This window comes from Balearica regulorum, chromosome 4 (genome assembly GCF_011004875.1).
Source record: "Balearica regulorum gibbericeps isolate bBalReg1 chromosome 4, bBalReg1.pri, whole genome shotgun sequence".
NCBI lineage: Eukaryota > Metazoa > Chordata > Aves > Gruiformes > Gruidae > Balearica > Balearica regulorum.
In genome coordinates this window covers 29,630,429-29,656,701 of record NC_046187.1, presented here as the reverse complement: position 1 = coordinate 29,656,701, position 26,273 = coordinate 29,630,429, and the positions used below count along the sequence as shown (strand labels likewise).

General features: G+C 42.9%; 1 protein-coding gene and 1 long non-coding RNA gene across 3 annotated transcripts in view; both read right to left on the bottom strand.

Moving 5' to 3' along the window:
• Positions 1-26,273, bottom strand: part of LOC142601713 (uncharacterized) — a 446,015-nt gene that overhangs the window by 169,790 nt on the left and 249,952 nt on the right. The gene's annotated exons all lie outside the window — the stretch shown is intronic.
• The window catches only part of UNC5C (unc-5 netrin receptor C), a 256,963-nt gene that overhangs the window by 19,144 nt on the left and 211,546 nt on the right, over positions 1-26,273 (bottom strand). The window contains exons 6-11 of one of the 2 annotated variants that reach the window (XM_075751579.1): positions 25,469-25,636; positions 24,015-24,179; positions 9,713-9,769; positions 8,251-8,442; positions 6,643-6,987; positions 3,708-3,795 (exon numbers count right to left, since the gene is read on the bottom strand). In XM_075751579.1, the coding sequence (XP_075607694.1) occupies positions 3,708-3,795; positions 6,643-6,987; positions 8,251-8,442; positions 9,713-9,769; positions 24,015-24,179; positions 25,469-25,636 (1,015 nt within the window). The remainder of the gene's footprint in view (positions 1-3,707; positions 3,796-6,642; positions 6,988-8,250; positions 8,443-9,712; positions 9,770-24,014; positions 24,180-25,468; positions 25,637-26,273) is intronic. The other variant, XM_075751580.1, reaches the window with a different exon arrangement.

Here is a 26,273-nt window from a genome sequence, read left to right as displayed (position 1 = left end):
TCACTGTGCCGTATTTAGTGCAGTTCTTGCCTCTGATTAGAGTACGCAAGAGTAGCTCCACCTAAAGCTGTGCAAGCTCGGCAGGGGTTCACGCGGGAACACGGGAACTGCCATATGAGATCAAACCAGCGGTCCATCAAGGCCCAGACCCCGTCTAGCACTGACCAGTGCCAGATGTTTCCAAAGGAAGCACACAGCTCCACTAATTTAGCTCACAGCTAAATTTGTTTTTTAACCTGAGGCAGTCAAGAAAATCCTCAAAGTTGGAGGTTTATACTCATGCTATTAAATCCTTAATCGTGTAAGACCTAGGCTCTCACCGATTCTCATGGGAACAGGTTCTTGTCAAGTACCGGTCACAACAACGTGTTTATTTTATAGGTGAAACCACAGCTCAAGAATGCAGTGGTTTGCAAATCTCAAAGTCAGTGATACTTCCCCAGACTAAGGGAAAGAGCATCTGATCACCACTGGAAAAGCCAATGAGCTTCAAGACAGAAACCTATCTGATAGTTGTAAAATATTCTCACAGGCTTGTCATTTTTTTCAGTTTTATATATAGATCTATATACATACATACATGTATGTGTACAAACACACACACACATATATATACACACACACAGATATCCTTTTCCCCACTGTATCTACTTCATAAAGCACATGGACCTTGCCACGAGGTCAACATGAATCTCTCATGCCAGCCAGAGATCAGAGCCTGGTAGCTATTTGCCATCCATCCTGCCCCAAATGACAGGCAGAATGAGGATGAGCTCGTAGTGCAGGAGCAGGAAAACCAGCTCACTGGACTATTAGTCTAGGAAAAGAGAAAACCTGTTGTGCCACAAGCACGCTAACACACTCAGAGAAAACAACTGCCTCCAAGTGGCATTTATTGCAAGCCATCAGAACCCCAATTTACCACAGAAGGATAATGCTTTCAGGGTGACCCTCCTGCTCTCACATGCTTTGATGGATATGAAATGGAATAAACAGAGTGTCTCGGAAAGCTCTCCTAACCAATCTGCAACGCAACACAAACAGCGGTATTACTGGCTTGTGAAGTCTCTCAAATTTCTGTACTACAGGTTTCAGAGACTAACTGGGGAAATGTATTAGGAAAACAAAGGAAGGAAGAGGGGAATTTGCAGGACTCTGAGGGATGACAGATTTCCTGTTTCAGCTTGAACTGTTCAGGAGTCATTTCATATTGCTACAAACAAACTGTGAGCTAAATCTTAAGTTGCTGGAGATATGTGAGCTGTGATGGTGAGCCTCTCTGTTGCTGCACTGGTTCTATTTAAAGTAGCACTACAGGGACCAAATTCTCGCCTCAGTGGTGGTTGTATATCAAGAAAAAGAGCCTGCCTTCACTTCTGATTATAACACCCATTTTATAGTTTCCTATATGTCCCCTTCCAAACTGCATCAACACACAACAGGACTTTTCAACCCATGCACATTTACACAGTGCACATGGAAATAAATATAGAATCTCACAGGGTTTATTGAACACACTCCAGTTACCGCTTGGCCACAAAAGTGAATGTCTGCAGCTAGTCCTTACTGTGGACGATCACTTTCTGCTGGAGTGCTATAGGAGTGCAGCAGTGGATTTAAAAAATAATTACACCGCACACTAACTTGTGGTACCCATATGACTCCAGTTATATGAAGCAACATCTGTGGCCCATGCATTCAGAAAAAGAGGCTTTGACCGAGCTGCAGCTCTGCTACAGCAAGTGAAGTGTCTGGTAACAGAGTGCTGCAGCAGGAAACCATTGCAGCTGGGTGCTGGGTGCCACCCACCCCTTTCTGCTCCTGGGCACCTGGGAAAAGGGAGCAGGTAACACGGGAGGACGTTACAGTCCTACAGTGTTTAAGCCCATTTCAGTGAATATTCAGTTCTGAGTGATCTAGACAACACCCGACAAGCTCCATTTTAAAGGTCCTAGAAGTGGCTGGTTTCCGTGAGCATGTTGGAGGGAAGCGGTTGGAAGAACCGCCATAAATCAAATAAGCAACTGGGGTCTGTGCACCCAAGAAGCGATTACCACCACAACGGGATGAGCCCTGCTGCCCCACGGCCAGGGCAGCCTGCTCTCTCCTGCATTGCAAGTGATGGTTCACACTTCTCCATTCACTTCTGCAGGTGTACTTCAGCACACTCGCTCTGTTTCGTGGATGGCACAGCTCCAAGCATGCTTTTCCCAATATAGGTTAACCTATCCTTTTATCCCCCGAGTGACCTGCTGAGTAGCAGCTATCACAAAGTACGTAGAGGAGGCTTTATGACCCTTGAAGAAAATAAATCAGACTACCACGTGACATTGGTTGTCCACGGCTGCATGAATAAGGAGGCAGGGATTCCCTCCATAACTGGCTGGAATGAAAATAATTGCACATATAGCCTCTTCTAGGAATGAAATAAATTTTTTTTTAAGAATTAGGTATTTTAAAAAGGGAGATTTGGAGGCAAGTTGAATAACAAGGGATACTCTCTGATTATTTTTTTTTTCTTTCTGCAGGAAAGTGTCCTTCTTCAATGCCATTTGTAAGTGTCTTTAAAACACAGCCAGAAGTAATAGAAATACAATCAATATTAGATATGAACAGAGACACTTTTTCTGTAGCTGCAATTAGCTATTTTCAAAGAGTAGGCCATGAATAATGTATGCAAAAAGATGGGGGGGGGGGGGGTTACTTCTTTCTTTCTTTAAGCAGATTATTTTAACATGGGTGAAAGACTACCAAGCTAAAAAATAGTGTTCAATATCACCCAGTGTATAAACAGCTGGGGCTTAGCACATAATAAAAGCCATGAAGGAACTGAGCCAAAAAATGTATCTAGCTATGAGGAGGGGAGAGAGGCAAAGTACCGTGTAATGACTGCTTAGATTCACATTCGCCATTCAGCCTTTGTGCACACGACTCCGTTCTGCAGACTAAGACCTCACCTTTCTCTTCATTAGGTTTTCCTAAACTGCTTCAAATGGTAGCTTGGCCTTTTTGGAAACTCTTTTTTTTTTTTTTTTAATGCCAAGGCTGCCAGATCACTAAGTAGACATTAAGACCTAGAATATGAATTGGCCACACATGCAGATAACAGGTGACAACAAGGGTCATCCCAACATTGGCTCTGGGTGGCCCTAAGCGTGCTGTGCCTGGGGTTAAGCAGGACAACCACTTGCTTACTTCTACCTTGGAGCAAGGAGGGGTGAAGGACACCAACAGCCTTGGCTCCATCTTCTTCACTGCACGGACTAGCCGAGCCCAAATAAAAATTCACCCTCATTATATTAGGGGAGGAGATTTTTCAAGCCAGGTGCTCAGGCACCGGTCTCTCTGCTGCACCGCTTTGTCACTTTGCTCCTCCCTTCTCCTTTGCAGCACGGGTGTTTATTAAGAGATTACCTCACACCTTCTCTGCTGCACAAAACTCACGCTGGCTCATTTTCCTTGCTCCTGGCTATGATTCAGCACCCCTCAAGCTTGAGGGCTTGCTGCAGAGTGCAACTATTGGTTAGAAAAGCAAAAGTCTGAGCTGGTTTTGTGGCAAAGTTTTTCCTTGGCTTTGCTCGCATTTAGCTCCAAGTCAGCAAATAGCTTCAATGCAGTTGACTTTGCATAAGCGTATTACCACAGGTCTTTAGTTACTACATTTTCCCCTTCCGTTAATGCACAAGCAAATAAAGGCAGTCTTTTACCTCATGTTCTCCTTCCTGTGAACTGTCACATACATTTCATAGACTCTCCCTTGTGGAACGGCCCCCGCTGGGATCAGCAAACTTACTCCTGCAGAACAGAAGAGACACAAAAGATAAAATGGAGAAAAAAAAGGCTAGTGGGCAGGTGAAGGGGACAGGAGAGGCAGAAGATGAAGCCTGTGACACCAGATTTTCACCCAACCTCACCAGCCAACTCTACGTGACCTCAGCAACTCTTGAGAAAAAGTATTTACTGCAACCCTGGTGTCGCCAGCGGTCAGCCGGTCTGTTCTTATTCCTCGTGTGCATCGGCACTGAAGTACAGGACTGGAGAAGATGATTTTCTTCCCTTTGATTTTATTTAAAGAGCAGACAGATGGTTATGCTGCTGCTTACCTTGTAAAATGATGGAAAAATGAACAACTCTGACTAAAATTTCCAACAGCTGTAACAGGACATTTCTCCCTAGGCAATTCTTACTTAATTATAATTGGGAAAGAAAGGCAGTGGAGCGCTGTCCCAGGAAGCAACAAGAACTAGTTGTTTCCTGAAAGATGGCTTCTGCGGCTGGCATCCTGTCTTTTAACACACTCAGCTACTAATTAGACTACCAGGGAGACAAAATTGGGTTTCTTGGTATTTTGAATGTGCCTCGTCCTGTAAAGTGGCTCAAAATTTGGGTATCCAGCCTTGAAAAAAATGTGGGCAAATATGCTCAGTGCCCTTTTCAGTGGTGATTAGCTGCACACTTGATTACAAAACACTGTTCTTACATTACTGCCATTTCAGAAATGTCCTGTCGTTACACGACAAACACGGCATGTGAACCAGCTATTTCACTCTGCTGGACACGTCTCAGCCAGCTGTCTTTGCAGATGTGGATTAGGTGGGAATCAGTGGCAAGGATTTTAATAGTGTTATTACTACAGAGCTGAAAACAAACCTACAGGCAGATTATTTACATATATGCATATGCACGAGACAGGCTTTATAGAAACCTTGCACGGCCCTGTCTCTTTTCTTGAGCATACGTGGTTTGGTTACACGGAAGACCTCCTGTGTGTTGGTGTACAGGGGCTCAGTCCCATACCTGGCTTTGAAGGGGAGGGATTAGCTAGGAAAGTATTTTCCATGAACGCCTTCCGACACTTGTTTCTTTACAGGCCTGTTACAGACTCACCTGTGCATGGTCTCAGCTGTAACAGGGCAGGCGTAGCATAAATGAAGGGCTTTCATCATATCTCTAGGAGGATATACTAATGTCTGGAAGCTGCATAGAGGCATACACAGTAGCAGTAGGCAGACTGATACATTTTACAAAACATTTTAATCATTTTGAAGGGATTACAGCAATACTTTTTTTTTCTTTACAAATTGCTGTTAATGTATGTGAATTAAATGTGACTAACAGACTTTGCTGACAATGTGCACCATGATGGATAAGAAACCTGAGTAATAATATCTACCTTCAGCTGCTACTCAGGAAGTGTGAAATCCAGGATTGTATAGCATGAATTTTCAACGTTACTCAGCAGCCAGCACCAAATTTGTTTAAGTAGTTCAGCTTTCACTCAGGCTCTTAATAGCTATTTTTGCCTCCTGTTAATAGCTATTTTTGCCTCCTGTTAATAGCTATTTTTGTCTCCTGTTCAGAGAGGAGGGCTATCACTCACCGACCACTTCTGGCTGCTTCCTGGGCAGTGTGGGGCTGCGTCCTGGAAGGACCAAACCACTTAGGTCCTGGGCCACCCAGGCATTTTGCTTTCTCCATAACATCAACAAACAATAAAAGATCCAGCAAAGGAGCCGGAGACAAGGGTAGGCACTATCTCCTCGGTCAGGCCACCGTGCTGTAAAACGGCCAAGAGCTGACCACAACATGTAAAGGAGGAAGGCAGAAATGCTGTGAAACCTTGAGCTATCATGTCAGGTAGCTGTGGTCTCACATGTACTCTGGTCCTACCTGGACTCAGAGCTCCAGAGAAACCAGGCAGGGGGACTCCTGACCACTGTGTAGCCTGCATATCCCCCATATGCGGTGTTTTATGCATTTGATTTGGCCCTACTTTAGATGTTAATGTTGCTTTTCATTAGCATGCCAAACCCATGGGAACATCTAGGTGCTGAACTTCCTTTGAACGTCAACACTTCATTTAGGAACCAAACAGCAGTATGGCTCTCCTAAAGAATCCGGCTGCCAGAGCTGAGCTCTCCCAAGGCTGCCCAGGAGCTCCTGGGATGCTCTGGAACTACCTCCTGGTGTCTGGGTGGTCTGAAGGGGGCCCGGCAGCCTGGCCTCATACCCTATGAGAAAGACTGAGCAGCACTTTGCAATTACATCAAAACGCACTCGATGGTCAGTCCCTCTCTTTCCTAGCTGTAAAAGAAGCCAACAATACATATAATGAGGAGAGAAGTATGGAAAAGACACTCCTGGGCCTTATTTTCCTTGGGTATGTAATGTGTGCAGGAAAAAAACCTTCCAAAAATTAGTATTCTGCTGTCCTACTTCAATACCACACAGTCTGCAATGAATTGGAACAACTGATTTGTTTTTTAATTAGTTTGTCCTTTGTATGTGTGATGACAAGACTGAGCCTTTCTGGCTTGGAGTCGCGTTTCTAGAACTGCATGAAAGGAAAAGGTCAAGGATGCTGAATCACACTTCACACAGGGAAGCTCTGAAGCTTCACACGTCTCAGAAAGTGGCTAAGAGCCCTGCGATATTCTGTTTAAAAGGTGGCCAGGACATTGGGAAAAGAATATTTGAAGTACCTTGGTAGACCTGAATGGGGGGAAAAAACATCTGTTTGTTCTGAACAAAGACAAGGCAGTGTCCCAGGAGTGACCCTGCTTTTTCCTGCATAAAAGCAAGCTAACTGCACTTAAACCCACAAAATAACTGCACCTTTAAGCCAACATGGCTAGCACTTACCTGAATTGGGAATTACTAGGTGACCTCCTAAGGAGTTGAAGGTCCCAAATGCAGTGCACGATGGGTCTGTTTGCCGAGCAAGGCTCTGGTTCTTCATGTTCAGGGTCTCGTTCTCCAGCAGAGACTGCGTAATCTGCGGGGACAGCTTGGAGGAGAAATCAGAGAGGTCATCCTGGGGTGTGACTGCGCCGGAGGTGTTATAAACCTTGATCTTCAGGTTGGGCAGCGGGTCCAGGATCGGAGAATTGGTCATTGGGATTTTATCAGAGACATCATGCAAGGCATAAACAGGACCCCTGTACATGGCTGCAGCAGAAGTGAGGTCTGGTGGCACTGCCAGGAGGTCTGCATTGGAGGTGAGAAAGAACTGTATTACTTCTCTATTCTGATGACTTTCTTCTGGGTAACAATTTGGGTTTGCAATCTGCATTTTGCATTTTGCCTTTTTTACCAAAGGTTAAGATACGCAAAGTTCTTGCAGACTAGCCTTCATCTCCTTTTCCATGCATCACTCCAGCAAACTCCCAGGACTTGTATTGGCCCAGTTACTATGGAATCTAATTGTCATAAAAAATTACAACATGTTTCTGCTCTAAAGACTTTTCACTGGGATCATTCTTCCAGATTGCACTTAGCTTTCAAGTATGATGTGCTTAGCGCCAGGGCAAGATGTTTTCCTTACTCAGTAGGCCTAGTTTATAGACTAATACCCCCTCCCTAAATGCTAAGTGACAATCATTAACCAATTTATCTAATTGGCTTAATGACAGCATTCCTGAAATAACAGACACAACAAACCTATGAAGTCATCATGCCCACGACTCCCTGCAGTGAGGGATTAGTATCTGCATTACACTTTTTGAAGTTTTGTTTCAAAAGTATCTCCAGCAAAGAAAATTACACTTCTGCTGATCATCCACATGACAACTCTCTTGTCATCTTAACTCTTATTTGGATTTATTCTTCTTGCACACATATTGAGGAAAAAAGAGGAACTCCGCAGCCTAAATATGGGTCTTGAAAAAGCCAGCACTACTTTTAGAGTGTTTTTTTCTGGCCAATGAAGTGTGGAAATAATCGAGCTGTTATGCACCAGTGATAAAAATGCTCATTATTAAATGATGTTCTACCACAACTTCTTCTTCTACATTGTCTATTGAAAGTACAGTATTTCTTAAACTACTATTTATGCCTGTGGAGACAGGGCACAGTAAAAAAGGCTATTAGTGAAACAAAGGGGAGGAAGATGTGATAGAATTATTGTACTGTAATATCACTCCTCTGATGAATTCTGCCTCCGATGTTTCTGTCAGAGCTTTGCCTTTGATTTAAATTTGATCTGGACCTGTATTTTCATAAATGTCTATGTTTCACTCTCGTATTCAAGCTCTCCCTTCAGAAGTTAAATTGCTCTATGCTCTTGCGCACATCTGAAAAATGCCAACATGACTCTTGAGCGCTTGACCATCAGAAAGAAATGGATGTAATCTTTCTCCCTTTTATGAAACGCCAACAAGCGTCCAGCAGATATCATTCATGCAGCCCAAGAGACCATATCCTTATAGCATCTCCTGGAACTGGTCAACATGGAGTGAAACGACAACTAACCTTGCCTTGCAGCCTTGATGTTAACAGGCTGAAATCCCCCATTTAACGCTGAGGAGTCGATAATATCTGACTCAAAGTCACGGTGGTTCTTGCGATAGACAAACAGGGCCACAACCACGGAAATAGCCAGGCACACGATCACGGCTATGACGATCCCAACGTAGAGAGCAACGTCATCTGAGTCAGGAGCAGCTAGAGGGAGAGAGGCCAGGAACCTTGAAGAAATGTGCTCCACACAGGTACTTTCAAGAAAACACATTCTTATTACTCTCGTTTCCCGCAGATATTTACTACCTTTTTTATAGGTTAATTTAAAATCCATTTCCAAAGCTATATAACAGGTCTATGCCCTTTTGATGGAAAATGATCTTTGATTTCTCTCTAACTTGCGTTCTAACTCTTTCCCCATCTACTCGTTCATCTATCTAGTACCCAGGCTGTGAACTACTAAGCATAACACATGTTGTAGACTTAGTCTCCTGAAACAAATTCACCCTATGAAATAAAATAGTATGTCTTAGTGACATAGTGTCATAATATTGGTATTTAGTGGTTCATCTAATACCAAAAAACATGTTGTGGGTTTTTAAACTTCAGAAACACATACGTATTTGGATAAAAGCCAAAGCAAGCACAATAAATAATATGGTAATTTACCAAAAGGAAACCAGATTTATTAGAGCCGTCTTGTGAGAAAATGGCTATGATATTTCTACTAGCTGCTTATACTGTATCTTCAGCACTAATTTCAGGCTAATCTCTAGAATCATTATCCACTAGACATTTTTATTCCAAAAGGTCTGAATCTATGATCAAAATTTGATGTATTTCTATACAGTGAAGAATCCCAGTTTTAGAGATAGGGTAATGAAAAAAGTGCAAAAACAAATCGGACTTTTTTAGTACCTCATTTTCGTTAGTTTGAAACATGTGAAATCATTATTATTTTATTTTTTTTGCTCCCCGCCTTCTAGCCATTTAAGTCAGGCTGCCCTCCAGCCACGGAGGTGAGAGCTGGCAGATGCTGAAAGGGACTGATCGATCTCTGTAAGCTCCTAGCTATCAGACCTTCAACGTACCAGCCATGAAACATCACATTTTTTTTCCTCAGCAGTTCAGGAAGCAGATCGCTGAGTTCCAGCTCAAAGAGAAGTTACCCCTCCACCACATTTCTTGCATTTGCTAAGGAAATTTTAATGAGAAGAGGGTTCATTCTCTCCAGTTTCTGTCTCTGAGGCAGCATCTTCTCCCACTTTCCTCATGCATAAGGGCCATTATCATTCTGTGTCAACCCGCCGACAGCGAAACACTGTGACTGCTGTCAAGCAAGCAGCGTGCCACTCACTCTGCCGAATAGGTCCCTCTTTGCCTAGTCACACAGAGCTGGCATAACTGTAAAGCTTGACCCAAGGAACAGCATCAAATTAGCATCCAGGAATGTAAAATCAAACATCAAACTTACAAGAAAATCCATATTCATTCTGGGTTCTCTGTTCAGTTGAAATAGGATAAATGAAACCTTAAAAAGAAAGAAATTAAACAAAAATGGGAACAAAATCAAATTAATGAGGAGAACAAAAAAGGGAAGCATGAAAAATGGTTTAATTAAAAAAAAAAAAGGAAAAGAAACTGATGGCACTTTAAAATTCTGATACAGCACAGAATTATGATTTTGCATCCCCTGTCTCCTCCAGTGCCTTACTAAGAATTAATAAGCAGGCAGATTGAATTTCTAAGCCAAAATCGGTCTCGAGTCACTAACTTTGGAGTGCTTAAAGTCTTTCTTTTATTGAGCATAAACTCTAATGGATCTAATTTATTTCAGACATCAAGGGTCATTAGCATATGGAAAGTATTTTTTCCCTATCCCTGCCATATGCTTTAATTCCCAGGACATGTTTGGTGAGGCTCTAAACAGTTTTTTTATTTAATTATAGTAGCTTGCTGTTGATCTAATAGAGCTAAAGGAGACCTGTCGCCACTGGTCAGAGGTTAAATACCCATTCGTGGAGCAGAGTCCATGCACAAAGCCCTCTCTCTGTATTTCCCTGGAATTATTTTATCCTGTCTTTAATACATGTTCAATAGAAATTCCTCAGGGAGCAAAGAATTTGTCAGCAAACGGGAAACTGAGTGGCTTCTCCTCGAAATTATTACAAAATCAATAAGGCCCCTGGGGTCATAACATTATTTATTTGAAATCTTTGCAAGCACTGTATATCGACAAAATCATAACACAATTTACAGCTGTATTTTGGAATGGATAAATAAGAGAGATAATTTCCTTTGTCTTTTCTTTCTGCAGCTCCCACAGCACGGCACGCTGGAAGTGCTTAATTCGCACACGAGTCCTGTGAACTCGCTAAGCCTCTCCCAGCTGCTTTCCATCCATATGGGGAACGAGTGAAATGCTCCAAGTCCCATCCTGCTGCAAAGTTAAATGGCAAATCCGAAGTAAGAGGGGGAGTCGCTGTCAGGGATGGGATTAGTTAGTGTAAGCCAGAAGGTACCTCTCCTCCATCACCTTCCCTTCAGTGCTTTGGAAGGGAATTTCACCCTCTCTCCTTGGATCACACTGCAAGGAGCTCACACAGCCGGGGACTCCCTGCAGGTGAAACGAAATGGAAAATCCACTCCTGCCTAATGCACAGGGCCAGATTACAGGCAGACCAGAGTGATAATCCCCAGCTCCCAAAAATGCTGAGTTTGGGTGCTCAGCATCTGTTGTGCTTTACATATCCTACTCTGGTCTGTTAATAAATTAAATTAATGTTCCCCAGGTTCAGTCAGCTTTCCCATGATGGTAATTGGTGAGTGATCTCCCTGTCCTTATCTTGACCCAGGACCCTTTCATCATATTTTCTCTCCCCTGTGCAGCTGAGGAGGGCAATGATAGAGCAGCTTTGGTGGGCACCTGGCCTCCAGCCAGGGTCAACCCACAACATCACAGCAAGAAGAGCTGCTTTTTGATGATGATAATGGGTTTTTTCCAAGGCATCATGGGGCAGACTGTATTGCCTGTAGTATTTATTTAAAACTATTTCACAGCAATGATTCCAGCCTTATAATTACTTCTAGAAATATTAAGTTCTTATGTTCATTTATTTGGTTCTTTGAGGCAAGTTCACCTATGTGTACTCTCAGCATGCATACTCAATCTCTTGTAATAACAGCTTCCTACTTCTACTAGTGTTCTCCAGATATAGGCCATAAAAAGTCAGGCAAGCAACTTCTGACGGCTTGAGTGAATGCTCAGCAAGTCTGGGCATGAATTTACAGTACCCTAGTTACTCCCCACTTACTCCCCAGATGAATGCCGAGGCCCATATTTAGTCAACCTCAATTTCAGCTATAGCCTTATGCCCAATATTTCCTTTGGCAAGATGTCTCTGGAGACCAAGAGGCAGCCAGCAGGAAATACGAGGCACAAGGACAAGGTGGAATTTAAGCTGGTTGCATCTCTATATGCCTTTTTGCCTCATACTCAGTTCCACTAGGAAAGCTGAGGATGTCTCGCTGCACTTCATGTGCCCCAGCATGTTCTCGGGGGAGCCGGCACGGGACAACATGAGTGTCCCGGCTCTGCAGCACCCACGGAGCTCGAGCTCACCCACGCAGAGCCGGAAAGGCTATTCCTCTCTCCTTACGTTGCATTTCAGCTGGCAAGTTTTGCATTCAAGGTTGTGCGCCGTTCCTGCCACATCTGAAGTGATCTAGCAACTGCCATGCAACGGGCACACGGGACTGGATTAGCTGTGATGTTACTGAAAGCATTCTCTCCTCCCGGGAAAATGGAAATCTAAATTCAAGTCTTTTCAGCAAAATAAACAAGTGTGGTCCTCAAATACTCTAGAATAAATTTACCTCATTGCAACCTCTTCATAGACCCTGTTTGTCACAAATACTTGTTTGCATCTTACACAAGTTTGCATAGATTCTCTTACCGATAACTATGGAGAGCATCCTTGCAGCTACATAAGAGTGACACCAATTTCTTCAACAAAAAATGGTTTGTGTATGTATCCAAAGGCACGTCTATTGAAACGGGAGGATGAGGCGAGGATACTCTGTGCTGCTTCCATTAGCCTCGCAAACCAACATGCTTAGTAAAGTGAGCTTGATTTTTGTCTCCCGTGTGTGCTCCGAACTGAACCAAGCACCCAACTCCAGAAAACTGTTTCCATGCAAACATAGCCTGGCTTGCACAAGTGTCTGTGAGGACACATTTTCAGCCTGAAAAACAATTTTTTGCTGAGGGCCAAGAGTACCAGGTGACCAACCTGGCTGTAGATGGACAGGTCGCCACTCATGCTGGATGTAAAGTCCTTGTTGAGGTGACAGCACTACATAAGCTATGCTGTGGTGGTCAAACGACCCTGTTTGCTCACAATATGTGGGCAGGCTTCCCTGGCTGAAGCTAGCACAGACCCTACCTTGGGTTGATTGTCAGCATCCCAGCCACGTTGGCAACCCCAGCCATCCACTGGTCAAACGCCAGCTCCATTTGCACTTGCAAATTAAGCACATCTGTCGGAGATCACTCAAACATGGCAACTACAGACGCCTTCTGCCATTTTTAGAATAAAACTACTTTTAAACACTTCTTTGTTGTGAAAGTGTTCTTCCAAAAGGGAGTGGGCACCGCAGTGGCAGCGGTAAGGGAAGGCTTGCGGCCATGTGCTGGTGGTGGCTGGGCAGGAGGTAGGGTTATTGCCATGCGGCCAGCACAAGAGCACAGGTATTGCTTCAGAAAGTTGGCTTTCACACTGGTCCCTCTGACTACCCCTTCGAACAATGAGAAAGGACATTTTCATCAGATAATGATGCAAACCTGCTGGGATTAGTAACTGAAATAATGAAGAATGACTTCCCTCCTCTCTTCAAAGTAACTGCAGTGAAAAGAGATCTTTTTCTTGTGTTGGTTTTCTTTTTTTCCCCTCCTTGTATCAACAGCGCTGCTTTGGCAAGTACCTGAGGGACTTCTACCATGATCATCAAAATTTTTAACGAGGGTGAATTTAGAAAGGTGCTGGTGGGCTTGACTCTGGGAAGGCTGCTGAGGCTGCTGACTCACACTCGGAGCAGCTGGTTTCACAGTGAGCTACTTGCTTTGAGAAAAGTAATTTAAGCTTCTTCCTACAGCTTGTTAGGAAAAGTACAGTTTCAAAGGGGCTTTTGATGTTTTGTTGTGTAACTTACTGCTGGATGAGTAAAATAGTAATAATCATACTTTAGCCCCTTCTGTTTGAGGCTCTCAGAGGCTTACCAAAAGTGGGTATATATTTCCCTCATTTTACAAGTACCTCACCCTATGTCATACCTGGAGAATCAGTGGGAGGCTTGGGTTAACACACAGAAATTGCACCACTGTAATTGCACAGTAAATGCATTCATTAAAAAGCCTTCAATTAAGTTGATGTTTCTCCATGCATTCTACTTTATATTCAACTTTGGGCTTGTAAATACATTTTTTGTCCCTGTGGGAGTGTTTCTATTAAGTGTTAAAGGTGGGCTTTTTTTAACTAAAGTAATTACACTGACACAAATTCTTTGTACCAATGCAGATGTATCATTATAAAGGTGTGTTACGTAGGCATTGCCTATTCTTTTTCTATAAAGCCTGTGAAGAGCAATTTAAGCACCTTTATAATGATGTAACACACTGGGAAAAGTGAAGAAGGGTGAACAAATGTCAGATTGTAAAGACAGAAAGATAAACCAGCCCAACGTTGCTATATAGAAAAGACTTCAGCAGGCTTTTTATCAATTCTTTTTAACTGAATTGATCACAGTCATATCAGCACACTTGTACTGATTTGGGGAATTGTGTCCATTTAACTAAATAGATTTTGAAGCTCATTTAATTAGTTTGGTGCAGTTAGTGAAGGCAGATGATCCTCAAACACTGTAAGTCCAGCCTGAGCATTCTGGTCCCACATGCTTTGCTCTGACCTTCCGGAAATACATTTGTGCCAGAGACCACAGGAGACTCAACGGTGGGTTTCCGTGGCTGAATGGCCTTCGGGCGTTAGCTTTGACAAATAGGCAGGATGACCTTTTTTACAGCACGAATTCATCTGCTGCTACTTTCCTTGGGAGGAGTAGATAAACCTTCTGCCAAGTTGGGGAAAAATGAAGCATTTGGGAAAGAAAGAATCTCAGACCTACAAAAGATAATTGTGCAGAGATAATGGCACTGACTCCCTTGAGATGGAAATTGAAACAGAGTGTCACCAAATAATAGTCAACAAAACAACTTTTCTAAGCTCTCTTTTTTCCACTGGGGAAGAATCTACCTGTCAGCATATTCATGTGCATGTATACACACACACACACACACACACACACACAAGGTGCTCAGACTGGGAACTTAGGATCATGACCTAAAATCCTGTGTTTGATTTTACCTAGAAAGCCCTGGGAATATACTGCCTTGGCCTGCGAACTGGCATATTTTAAAGACAACTTTTATCCCTGTGATATAAAGCACTAGGTCATGGGTTCATGCAGAGGGAACTTTGTAACTGGCTCCCCTTTTTTTGTCCTTAACAGATTTTGCTAGCTTTCTAGTCATGCTGAATTTGTATTAATGGATATCAATTTTAGAGTGAATTGATCAGATTATGAAAATATTTCACTCTGTTGCTTGCAGAAAATAAAATACTCGCATAACAGAGAAAGAAAAATTCCCAGTTCTCCATTTGTGTTTTCCCCAGCTACTCTCTCTCTTCCCAGTAACTAGGTAAGATGGTGGAGTAGCCAAAGGTGATCTTTCTGAGCACTTATTCACTAGGGCTTATACAGTTTGGGTCATATTTACAAAAATATTTACAATTATCCTGCAAGGAAATTGCTTTATACCATTAGCTGCTGAGGTCACAGTTAATGATACGTATTTTGAGACTGTATCAAGGTCAGTGAGAGTTGGAGACATTCACTTTCATTTATAAAGTGAAGATTGCATAAAGCACACCATAACTGCTGGTTTCTTTAATGCATCGTATCTTAATCTGACACCACTTGCTTCTAATCTATAAACACTCTCTACTTTACCCTCTATGCAGCAGTTTCAAAAGGAGCTAAGGTCACGTAATTACGGGGCCCTTTTGAAAGCCTAGCCACACGACATGTCTCAATAACATCCTGTTGCAGTGAACTCAACAGGTTGAGCATAATATATTGGAACGGCACTTTTCCCCTTTTTGGCTCCAAAGTCAATGCCCTTAAATTGCCTGTAAGAAAAGAAGAGGGCACGCATTCAACTGCTGGCTTGCTTGCTCTCCTTTGAAGGATTTATCCAGTGCAGCAATACTGAAGTACGAATAAGCTCTTGCTGGCAACAGGCTCTGAACCACAGAGCTATGATGGACAGATGAAGAGAGACTAATTCTCACATGTAAATGCCTAAAATGTGAAGGAAGCAGTTCTCAGATGATTTAAAGTAGGTATGGGGTGCATGCATTGTGACATGAGAGTTTACTGGAACAACCCTTTGTTTCTCTGCGATACAGACATGTCAGATGAGTTCCGGTATTTTGTAATTCAAAGCCAGCAAGCTAGTAATTTTTCCCATAGCAGTCCCAAACAATATGCACTCAATTGCTCTGTTCTTAATTCCCATGATGAGGACTTTTTTCAGCATTAATTCAGTTATCTTCCTCTTTCCCCAGCTCCAGTGGCTCAGAATTTTCTTTAAAATCTTTGGGTTTGGCTGAAATTTTCTATAATCAGTCTCAGTCTCAGAAATTATCCTGAAAAGTTCGAGTCAAGTTGGGCTAAGAACCCTAATTATTATTTTTATTAAATTTGGTTTCATTTGGTTAATTTTTGACTTCAGTGGATCTCAACAGGTAAAGAAAAAGTATATATTGCTGTTTCCAAATGCCAGGTTCTAGAAATTGAACTTCTCTCCCTTTTTCTGTAAAATGCCATTTGTGGTTCAAAGTCAGCCCAATTTCAGATTTTGTAAAACTCTGCACTCCTCGGAAGAGACATCCAGCTATTCTGAATTCCATTATAAAGAGCCATTTCTAAGATAAAGAAGAAAGGCACTTGCCCCTGCAGTGCTTGCAGTGCCATGACCACAGCAGTGACCTAGCATTACTAGTCCTGCTTCCACCTTATGCCTCCTTTTGCCTTACCTAGTTTACTTCTCAGCAATTCTACAGCCATCACCAGCTTGCTGAGTTTCTTCATTATTTTTAAAACAAAATCAAGATGATAAATACAGTGTGCAAAGGCACAAAACTTTCAAAAGAAACTCTGAAGAGCTTTCAAAAATCTTAATTCAGATGCATTGCAATGCTATAGGTTTCCCTGTGACGGACAAGCAGTCACATATTCTCACATTAGGAGAAGGAATTTAGCAGACTTAATTTGACATCCCGGAGTCTTGAATTGCTCCATGCAGGTCCCACCATCCAGACACTGCGACTGCACAAGCTTCCAGTACCTCCTTTTCTACAAGGGGACAGATTTAACGGTACAGGTGCAACCCTGTATTCTGACTGTTTAGTAGTAAGGTTCACTTAACATGTTGCTAATGCAGATTTACCACAGGAGAAATATTAACAATAATCTTTGAATTGTAATTGCTGTTAATTGTTTCTCTCCCCTGCTATTTCCCAGGAAATCTAGCACATAAACAAGGAGATGGGATATCTTCTACCTTATTTGTGGTGGTTAAAAATGAAAAAAAAAACCCCAACCAAACCACAAACAAAGTCCCTGGAGCTGCAAAAAACTCTCAGACAGAATGTGCCCAGCTTCTTCCCATATTTGCTTTTCTAAAGAAAGACCTTCATGTCTGCTTTAATGATGCTGAAGGTCAGATATCATATCAGGCATCCCAGAGATAATGCACAGTAATTTATTTTCCTTCTAAAGGACTAATTATTGGCATGTTCAGGGTGGGCTAATAAACAGGGAGCTTGAGGTTTTGTGACTGATTATTTACTTGGGTATTATCTCAGATCTTTCCTGAGCGGGTAGGTTAAATGGGAAGTCTCTCTTGTTCTGTCCTTGAACAGGAGTTTATGATATTCTATAATTAAGATTGCAACTATGTTTTCATTTTAAATTAGATTCCTGACATTTCGTTAACATTGTTAGAAAGGTCTTGCCTGAGTCTAAACATGCATGTCACCTATATGGGGGTGGGGGAAGATGGAAGAATAGGATAACTTTTGCTAAAATTTGATGTGGATTAGAATAGGCAATTTTGACATTATGCAATCTTTTACAGTTAAGGACTTTGACCTTTTGGCTAAATCTTATGTCAGTCTTTAATATCTTAGAAGCACAGAACCTTAACATTGGGTTTGTTACGCATGTTTGACAGCAAAAGTAAACACCTGTCTAGCATTGCAATTTGCTAGATTGTGTATTTGCAAACTCCACGTTTCCAATGACTGAATGTTACATAGACTTCCCGGGGCTTGCTTGGTTTTGCAGTTGTAGCGGGAGGAGAGCAAACAGGTTAGAGGGTGAGCTGAAAGGGGGGCAGCACTGAAAAGGGGACACGCGGCAAACAGCTAGATGAAGGAAGGGACAGCTGGAAGAGAATCTAGAATCTAGGGGATTCAAAGTGTTAGGACTGCTGGAAAAAAGGCTCGCGGAAAGCATGAGTTATCCACATGGATGTTCAGTGACACGTATTGAAATCTCTAGCAGGTCTGTAAGCTCACAGGCAAGGTAACTTGTACTCCCCTGGTTTATAACCTCAAAAATCCCAGAGACTCCAGAATCAACTGATCAGCTCAATGTTCATTCCCCAACTGTGGAAACTTCCTTCCCCAAGATGAGTTTTCATTTAAGGATGCTGCCGATGTTTTTGTTAGTCCTTTATGTAGAACACAGATATAGAAATAGAGAGCACTGAGTTTTACTTCTGATCCTGTCACTCACTCCCTGATGAGCCTCGGGCTGCTCACATAACCTCGCTCTGCCTGACACCCTGCCAGGAAAGCGAAAATCATGAAATATACCCACCTTTGTACATGGTAAGGAAAATATAAAAACTTATTATTGTCACTGTATGGTTGGGTTTTTTTCCCAACCATGCCGTTAATGTATCAGTTAGACTTTATTATAAGCTTGCCTTTTTCTTTCATCTGAGTAACTTTTTTTTAATGTGCAGAGGAATAAGGGAAGAATAACAGAAAAACTCAAGGGAGTTAAGAAGAATGAAAATTATAGATGGACAAGGTTGGGGTTCTTCTCCTCTCTGCATGGCTATAACATTTTGTTATTAATTAAGATTTTTCAAAACAGCCCAGAGATCTTAGAGGACTTGCCTTTCACTAAAATTAATGTAGAGGTGGGTCCTTCTGAACTGACTGGGGGAAGACACAGCAATTTCAGTGTCCTGGGTTCTGCTTGTGGCTCTGCACTTCTGTTTTCTCTCAGTGCTTTTATCAGCTTTGAGCAGTAGGTTTTCTATGCAAGAGCTCTCAGTTACAGAGGGCCCACCAGAATGTGGACGCTTCTCAGCTGGGGATTTCTCACGTTGCTACAATAAAAATAAAGATGAGTCGTAACTCTGAGATGTATGCATAAACTCCCTCGGCTGCTACATCATTACATAGTAGTTGAGTTAAACACAGAATAATGCATCATATCAAATAACAATATTACAGCAAACTTCCTCTAGGAACAGATGAGACGCATTCTTCAAATGAATGAAACTCCCCCTGCAAGGGCTCAGTGAAACAGGCCAGGTGGCTAAATCATTATGCTGACAGACTGAACATATTAGAAGTTCTCTCTCGACCCACATGCTCTTAATAAAAGGTTTTATTTCATTCCTCTGCACACACAGGCTTCTGTTGCAGTCTCCCTTGAGAGAGCTTTGCTTACCTCCTGGAGTCTGGAAAACATTCCCCTGCTCTTTGCACACTAATCTGCTCTGGAGTACCAGAGGTCCTCATCAAACTGCTCTGCCCTCTAATTCTTCCCTGAATGCCTGCTTTCAAAACAAGCCAAAAAGGGAAATGAATGCTTATTCCATCAGAGGTTCTGGCATGTTACATTAAACAAGCAGGGCATGTGCAGAATATATATGTTTAGGGAAGAAAGATATGTCAGTATCAGGTTAAATCTTGCTTTCTACTCCAGATCTGTGTATAAACAGGCATGGGACTTGAAAAGGGCAGCAGTTAACCATTTCATGCACAAGCATGACAAACTGCATCTTTTTCACTCGCTTAGGCGCTATCATTGTAAGAGGGAACCTTATGAACTTCATACTGCCTTTCAGACGAGGATTTCAAAGCGTTCAGCAAACATAGATTTGCAGTCATCATTTCACATCAATTCACTCTCGACTAGAAGGCAGCCTTTTTTTAACAAGGAATGGAATTACTAGTCTGATAACAACATCTTAACCACGGCATAGGTGCTCTTTCTCAAGTGGTTTATCCGCTACTTGAATTTCCAAGTAGTTAAGCTACATGCAGGGAGAGAACCAAAGCGACCCAAGAGTTAGTCCTGAATGTGGTCTGTAATGACGGGTGAAGATGTTTTGAATCTCTTCTTCCATTCTTTAGGGTGATAGTAGCATGTCTTAGTCTTTTCATGCTCATTTATTTAAATCCAAAGGAACAAAGGAAAAGTCCACAGTGGATCTGATGACACTTGGCAATGATTCACAAGTGGAAATTTCCTTTGGCCCTATTCAATGATGGATTTGCATTCCACATGGTGAGAATGTATAAAGTGAACAGTTTTCACTACACAGAGCAACAGTACTATTTATGTAACTATATAATCCATAGTCCTCAAGCGACAACACGTGCTTTGGTATTACCTCACTGCTGTAAGATGGCTAGCCCTGTGTTTCGGAAAAAAATTGAAAGCACAACTTAGCCAGCCTTTTCTGAAAAGCCACAGTGGTCTACTAAAGCTGAGAGTGAGCTGAAGAAGGGACATTGGTTGTCTCCCTCTGACCATGCTTCTACCAGCCCTGCGCATCACAAGCATGATTTTAGCAAAGACCAACAACTCTACCAGCACGCACAGGCACCAACCTCACACCTGCGGACCTTCTGTACTTATTCAGGACAGGGCCAATACAGATTTGAACACTGTCACTTCAGATCCTCAACAGAAAGGACACAGGTGACACGCTCTGAGCAGGACGCCTGTGCATCACAACACATGTAAAAAGCCTTCAACATAACCATGCAACGCAGCTAACTTCTTTCATAGGTTGTCCACCTCTTCCTGATTACCAGCAGCGTTTCATGTATAATGCAAAGCAGCATTTGCCCTGCCGGGGATTTCTAGCATCTGTTTGGTGCTGCACACGTGATCTCGCAGTCATTCCAGACTGGGCCCAGCAAAACACTTCCCCTCGTACTTTGCTTTAAAGGTATTTGTGATCTAGTGAAGGGAACTACTTGTGCTGAAGTTTGAGCCGGCAGTGGAGTGCTTTGCTTTCTCAGTCCCCACACAGAACGCCCACCGAAGTCATTAGGCAGGGTGAGTGGAGGGCTAATTGCAGTGTTTCAGTTTAGAGCGATCCCCTGTGAGATTCAGTGCGTGCCTTTAAAAGTGGTGCTCCTTGCACTGAAGTATTTACCGCAGAACTCGTACTTCAAATGGGAAATAATGCAACTATGGAGGCAATAATGCAACCAGTGTGGGTGGTAACCAGCCAATTCTTGTTACACCTACAGCATATTTTGTTCCAGAAGATCATATTAATGCTATTACGGGAATTACAAAATTGTTATAATGGGACCTGCTAGGCAATATTGTGTATTTGGAAACTTAAAATAGCAATGACCGCCCTAAATTTTTGCTACAGCTACTTTTCTTCTTCAATTCAGCCTGCTACCTCTCTGCAGGCTCTCTAGTTTAATAACTGTTCATCCTTTCATGTTAACAGAAAAATACTAACTACTGGATAAGGGAGTGTATGTGTGTACTAGCAAGATCATTAGTCTGAATAAATGTGACAGCAGAGTTGCACGATAAATGCCACAGTTAGTGGTAAGCACAAACTACAGCTTTGGGTGTAAAATACTGTAATTACAAGGGATGGAGAAAGCTCCACAGTTTTTATCCCCACAGAAATCGATGGTGGTGCAGACTGCTGCTCTTTGCTGGAGCAGGGGCAGTCTGATGAAAGAGCTTATTGATTTATCCAGCTGATGCTACTGTAGTGAATAATAGAGTGGAAGAGAAAGGGCTTGTAAATTAGACTCATTCAATCTAACATTTTTCAGGATATCTTTTATGTACAGCTATATAGAGAGATACATTTACAAGTGAGTTTTTGTCAAAGCAACAGCCTATTGACTCCTGGTAAGAGGCTCTGTCTACTAATTCTTTGACCCCAACTACACTCATGGTACTAAAGTCAACCTTAAAGCTCTCACTAAAGACTGACACTAAGGAGGAAGCATCGGGGCACCGAGGAGCAGGATTTGGCTACGGTGCAGGTAAGCAGCTGGCCAACACATCTCCCAGAGGGCTAGGGCCACAGAGGGAAGGTGGCCGTGGCTCCCTCCGTGCCATCTGTGCCACACCAGGCCCACTGGCATGAAGGCATTGGAAAAGTCTGCTGTGGATCCACAGGTCCCCAGGCTAGGAGAAATGTCAGTTCCAGGCCAGTCCCCACCAGCCTCAAATAATGTGGAAAGAGGCATGGCGTTTTAGGAACAAAAGGAGTCCTGTGTTTCTTCCTAGCTCAGCAGGCAGACCTGCTGTGAATCTAGATCCACACTGGCAAAAATGTAAGTGATCAGATTGGTTTTGCATAAACCGAGAAGGAGAAATAAAGAAAAAGAGAGAGAGGGAGAGAGAGAGCAGCAGGCACACTGCCAGCAAGTACAGCAAATCAATCTTCTCAGCAGTGATGGATCAGGGAGCAGGGCTGTAAGTTTTACAGGTATATGAAACCCCGCGAGTATAAAGACACCATTAAAACACTGCCACTAAATTCCAACACTGAAGGATGATCACAGCCCCTGGAGCCAAGGAGGTCAATATGTGACTGTATATTTTTCATTACCATGTTTTATATACATATATATGAAGCAGAATAGGATTCACAACAGCCTCTCTCCCTCTCCCGCTGAAGACCTCTACTTTATACTCAGCATCCACTTTCACAAATAAAATGCAATATACCATCAACAGATAAATGAGATCCCTACAGGGCCTTTATTCTGCTCTACCATTATATCCACTTTTGCACAAGATTTCTGCTTAAATGGCTCTCTTTATGCACATACACAAAGATGACATACACCTGTCTAAATATAACCTGATAGTGAAGAGCTCTTCTGTATGGGGAAATGTATCTTTTTCTTCCTAATTTACCATAATGACTTATTCACACTGTTGGAGCTAGGGGTACGTTAGCTTCCCCACTATAAAAGTCACCAAGGTGTTATACAGTAAGACGTGGCTGGATTTTTATTCTTCTATCTTTAGAAAAGAAAAAGAGAGGAACTCTGAATCTCACCTTTCTGTCTTCCCCATAAAAACAAATGTTTTGAGGAATTACAGCTTTACAGGCTGCTGACATTGACTAAGAGTTTTTAACATGCTGAAAGCATTTGTGCAAGCCACACTGAAGAAGCCTTTTTTTGTAAAAATGGGAAACCTCTGAGCAAATGGCCATGCTGTGCCATAGGGTAGCTCAGTGATTGCTGCCAGCACAGTGGTCGCCTATATGGCACTTATTCAAGACGCAGACCTATGTATTAGCTAGTAGTGTCACTTTTCTGTCATCATGACTATTTCAGTCAAAAATAACCTGTCTCAGAGAACAAAAATTCCTGACTCCTTTTTCATGAGAGAACTCAAAACATTTTAAGATCTGGACACATAGATACCAGTTACTTACAGCCACAATTCTTTGGACAATGGAGAGCTGAGGCTTGACAGAGAAGTACTGCAGAGAGACGGGGTGAAGTAACAGGAGAGAGGTGTATGTGAGGATTTTGGCTCAGGTTATTGCGCTAACGAAATGTGAAAGGAAGTTTCAAAGCATCAGCAGAACAGAGACGACCTCATTTTTGAGAAGTGATGGGGTGCAGAGAAGACTAATTGTTGTTCATCAGCATATGTCAGAATCACCCTAAAAGCCTACTTTGCTTTACTGCTCGCTCTTATTAGTCACAAAGGCAGGACCATGGCATGAATAGGTGCAGGCAGAATAGACTTCAGTGCTAGAGCTGATCTTCATGAGGCTGCAGCATGCTGATAACTATATAAGAAGTTTGCATAGGCACTGCATAGATACGGGGTACCTCTTTCTACTACAGGACACCCCAAATTCAAAAAGGGGCATAACTATTATATAAACTAACACATGCAATCACCATTCTTGACAGTAAGAAGCCACAAGCTGATCTCCTTTGCCAAGTTTACTTTTTTGAAAATGCTGGCTTTGCCCTAAACTCTGTACTTTTCATTTGCATTGCCCTAAGAGTCACTGCCAAGCTTCCCCGGACAGGTGCTGAGTCAGTATTAGAGAGAAGGGCTGTTTGGTGGGGAGGGCAGGGGGCAGAGGGCTCTGTTATGGGACTTGCGCATTCTTCACTGCTCAACTTTTAAACTTCAGACATTGTTACATTAATCTTCAGGGAAGAAGAGTGGGGTGTCCAATCTGGTGAGAACTGGATTAACCCATTTCTCCGTCCTACAAATGATCCTGTGACTTGAGGTCATTGATGCTGACCTGCAGCTATTGCAGGTTTTTCTGCAGCCACACACATCCCAGACTCCGGAGGCGTCACAACGGCACTTACCCTGCATGCAGAGCCCGTCGGTGCAGTTCTTGGACTGCAGCACCAGCCCCTCGCAGTCCTTCCCCCCGTTCTTGGGCGCCGGGGCCGTGCACTCCCTCCGGCGCCAGTGGGTGCACTCTGTGCCGCAGGTGGACCACTTGCTCCAGGACGTCCACTTGCCGTCCACTGAGACAAGGAAAGGACACGACTCGTTAGGGGGTACGTAAAAGTGAGACCGAGCGAGAACGACGCATGTCCTGGCACAAGTCAGCCTGCACCTCCTGGCCATTCCCAGCAAGGCAGAAGGATTGTAGTCTGCTCTTCTTAAAGTCCTATTTCTGCCCTGTAAATGCACATTCACTCTCCTTCTCCTTTCTCTCTGCCCCAGCCCCATTTCTGCTCTTTCCTCCCCTTTTCATAAACTTGTCAGCACTGCTCAAAGTGTACAAGAAAATGAACAAGTCGGGAATCTGTGATCATTTTTTTTGTCATTTTTTAACACAGAGGCTAAAGTTAAACTTGGCCAGAAATTCTTCTTTAGTAACATTTAAACATTTAGTAACATTAGACATTTAATGTTAAATATTTTCTATTAAAAGAAGTATCCAGTGGCACTGATGTATTTCACATGAGCGGAATGAGGAATGTGTTTAGTGCCTTTCAAATTCCCGCAAATGATTTTCAAAAGCACTAAACTGAACAGCCAAAGAACAAACGATGAAATTTTTCCAGTGACATAGCCTGAGCCAGGACTCTGTCACCTGGAATAGCGACCTGAAATGAAATTTCAGCTTTTAAGTTTCATCCGCCACTAAGACCCGGAGTTAGATGGCCAAGCTTCACAAGCTGAAGACAACCCTACTGCCATTGATTTGAGTGGGACTGCAGAGGTAGGAAAGCCCTGGACATCACAGATGGCAGAACTGTTTCTCACAGAAAAGCCATCAACTATCTTGCGTGTCCTGAAGCAATTTTGTATTTTTCAGAAGTTTACATTTAAATACTTTTTAAAGGTGTGCATACACATCTCTTTCCAGGTCTTTGTATTTGAAGTCAGGTAAACACGTGCCTCAACTTTAACATCCACACCCCAGATGCTCCACTTGCTGTGACAGCTGGACTGAACAGACATTGCAAATATATTTACATCATAGTTGCTTTCTGTATTCAAATTCCAGTCCCTTCAACCTTTATCTCCTACTATTTGAAGCTCTGAATGAATCCCCCAAATCCCCTGAATTACCAGGGCTGAGACACTAGTGCAAGCTGCGTGCAAAAGTAGGTCTGAATCCTCTGCTGCTTGCTATAATATGCTCAATTTTTATCTACTTACGTAATATAATTTCATATTTATTCACTGAAATATTGGATTTATTAATAAAGAGAAGGAGGCTTTTGTAACTAATAATCTTCTCCTGAAATGACTGGTGACAGACAAACTATTTATCGAGGGCTATGTACTGTTCATACTGAACCTGGACACAGAGTGGTGCAAGCTATTTTCTGAACACTCTGGCCCTCGCAGAAGGCACCACCGTTGAGTGGGGCAGGATTGGTGCAGGTCCTCGTACGCTTCTGAAAGCCTCTCCCGCATCGGCTGTTACACACTGACCACTCGGTCCAGGTAGACCAGCCTCCATTCACTGAAAAGCAAGAGAGAAAGGGTATGATCGCATAAGCAAGCCATCTTGGTCAGCCCAAAGGTGCCTCTGGCTCTGCGTCATGCTGCCTCCAACAGCAGTCACAAGCGATGGCTGGGAAGAGCACGAGAAACGACACTGAACAGACACAAACCCACGTCTCCAACGTACTGAATGTACAGCATGCCAGAAGTCATTGTACAAGTCAAAGAAATGCTGATGCTGAATGAAAAAGACCATTTGATGACTGTGACGGCTGGCAGGTGACCTGCCTTCTCCTGAAAACTGACCTGACCCAGCACCAAGCGCACCTGGCGGCATGTGTATGGCCAAAATCCCTGCGGGTTCAGGGAGCACCCACAGCCCTGCCAGCCAGAAGCCTGCACTCTGAAAGCTGCACCATTTTACAAAGGGGGATAACCTGCATTCCAGCTCGTTCTCAGGTGTGCCCATCATCTATGCGCAGAAAGCCCTGTGCTTTGATTAGAAATTGATAATTTTCTTTCCCTTTCTTTCCAGAAGCTGATCTCAGGATGTCAGGACAACGTCACTCACCCCTCTATGGACACAGCTGGTGCATACAAGTGTCCCAGCACTTCCGTAACAGGTATTCAAGCTGTTCAGAGTGAACTCACACTAA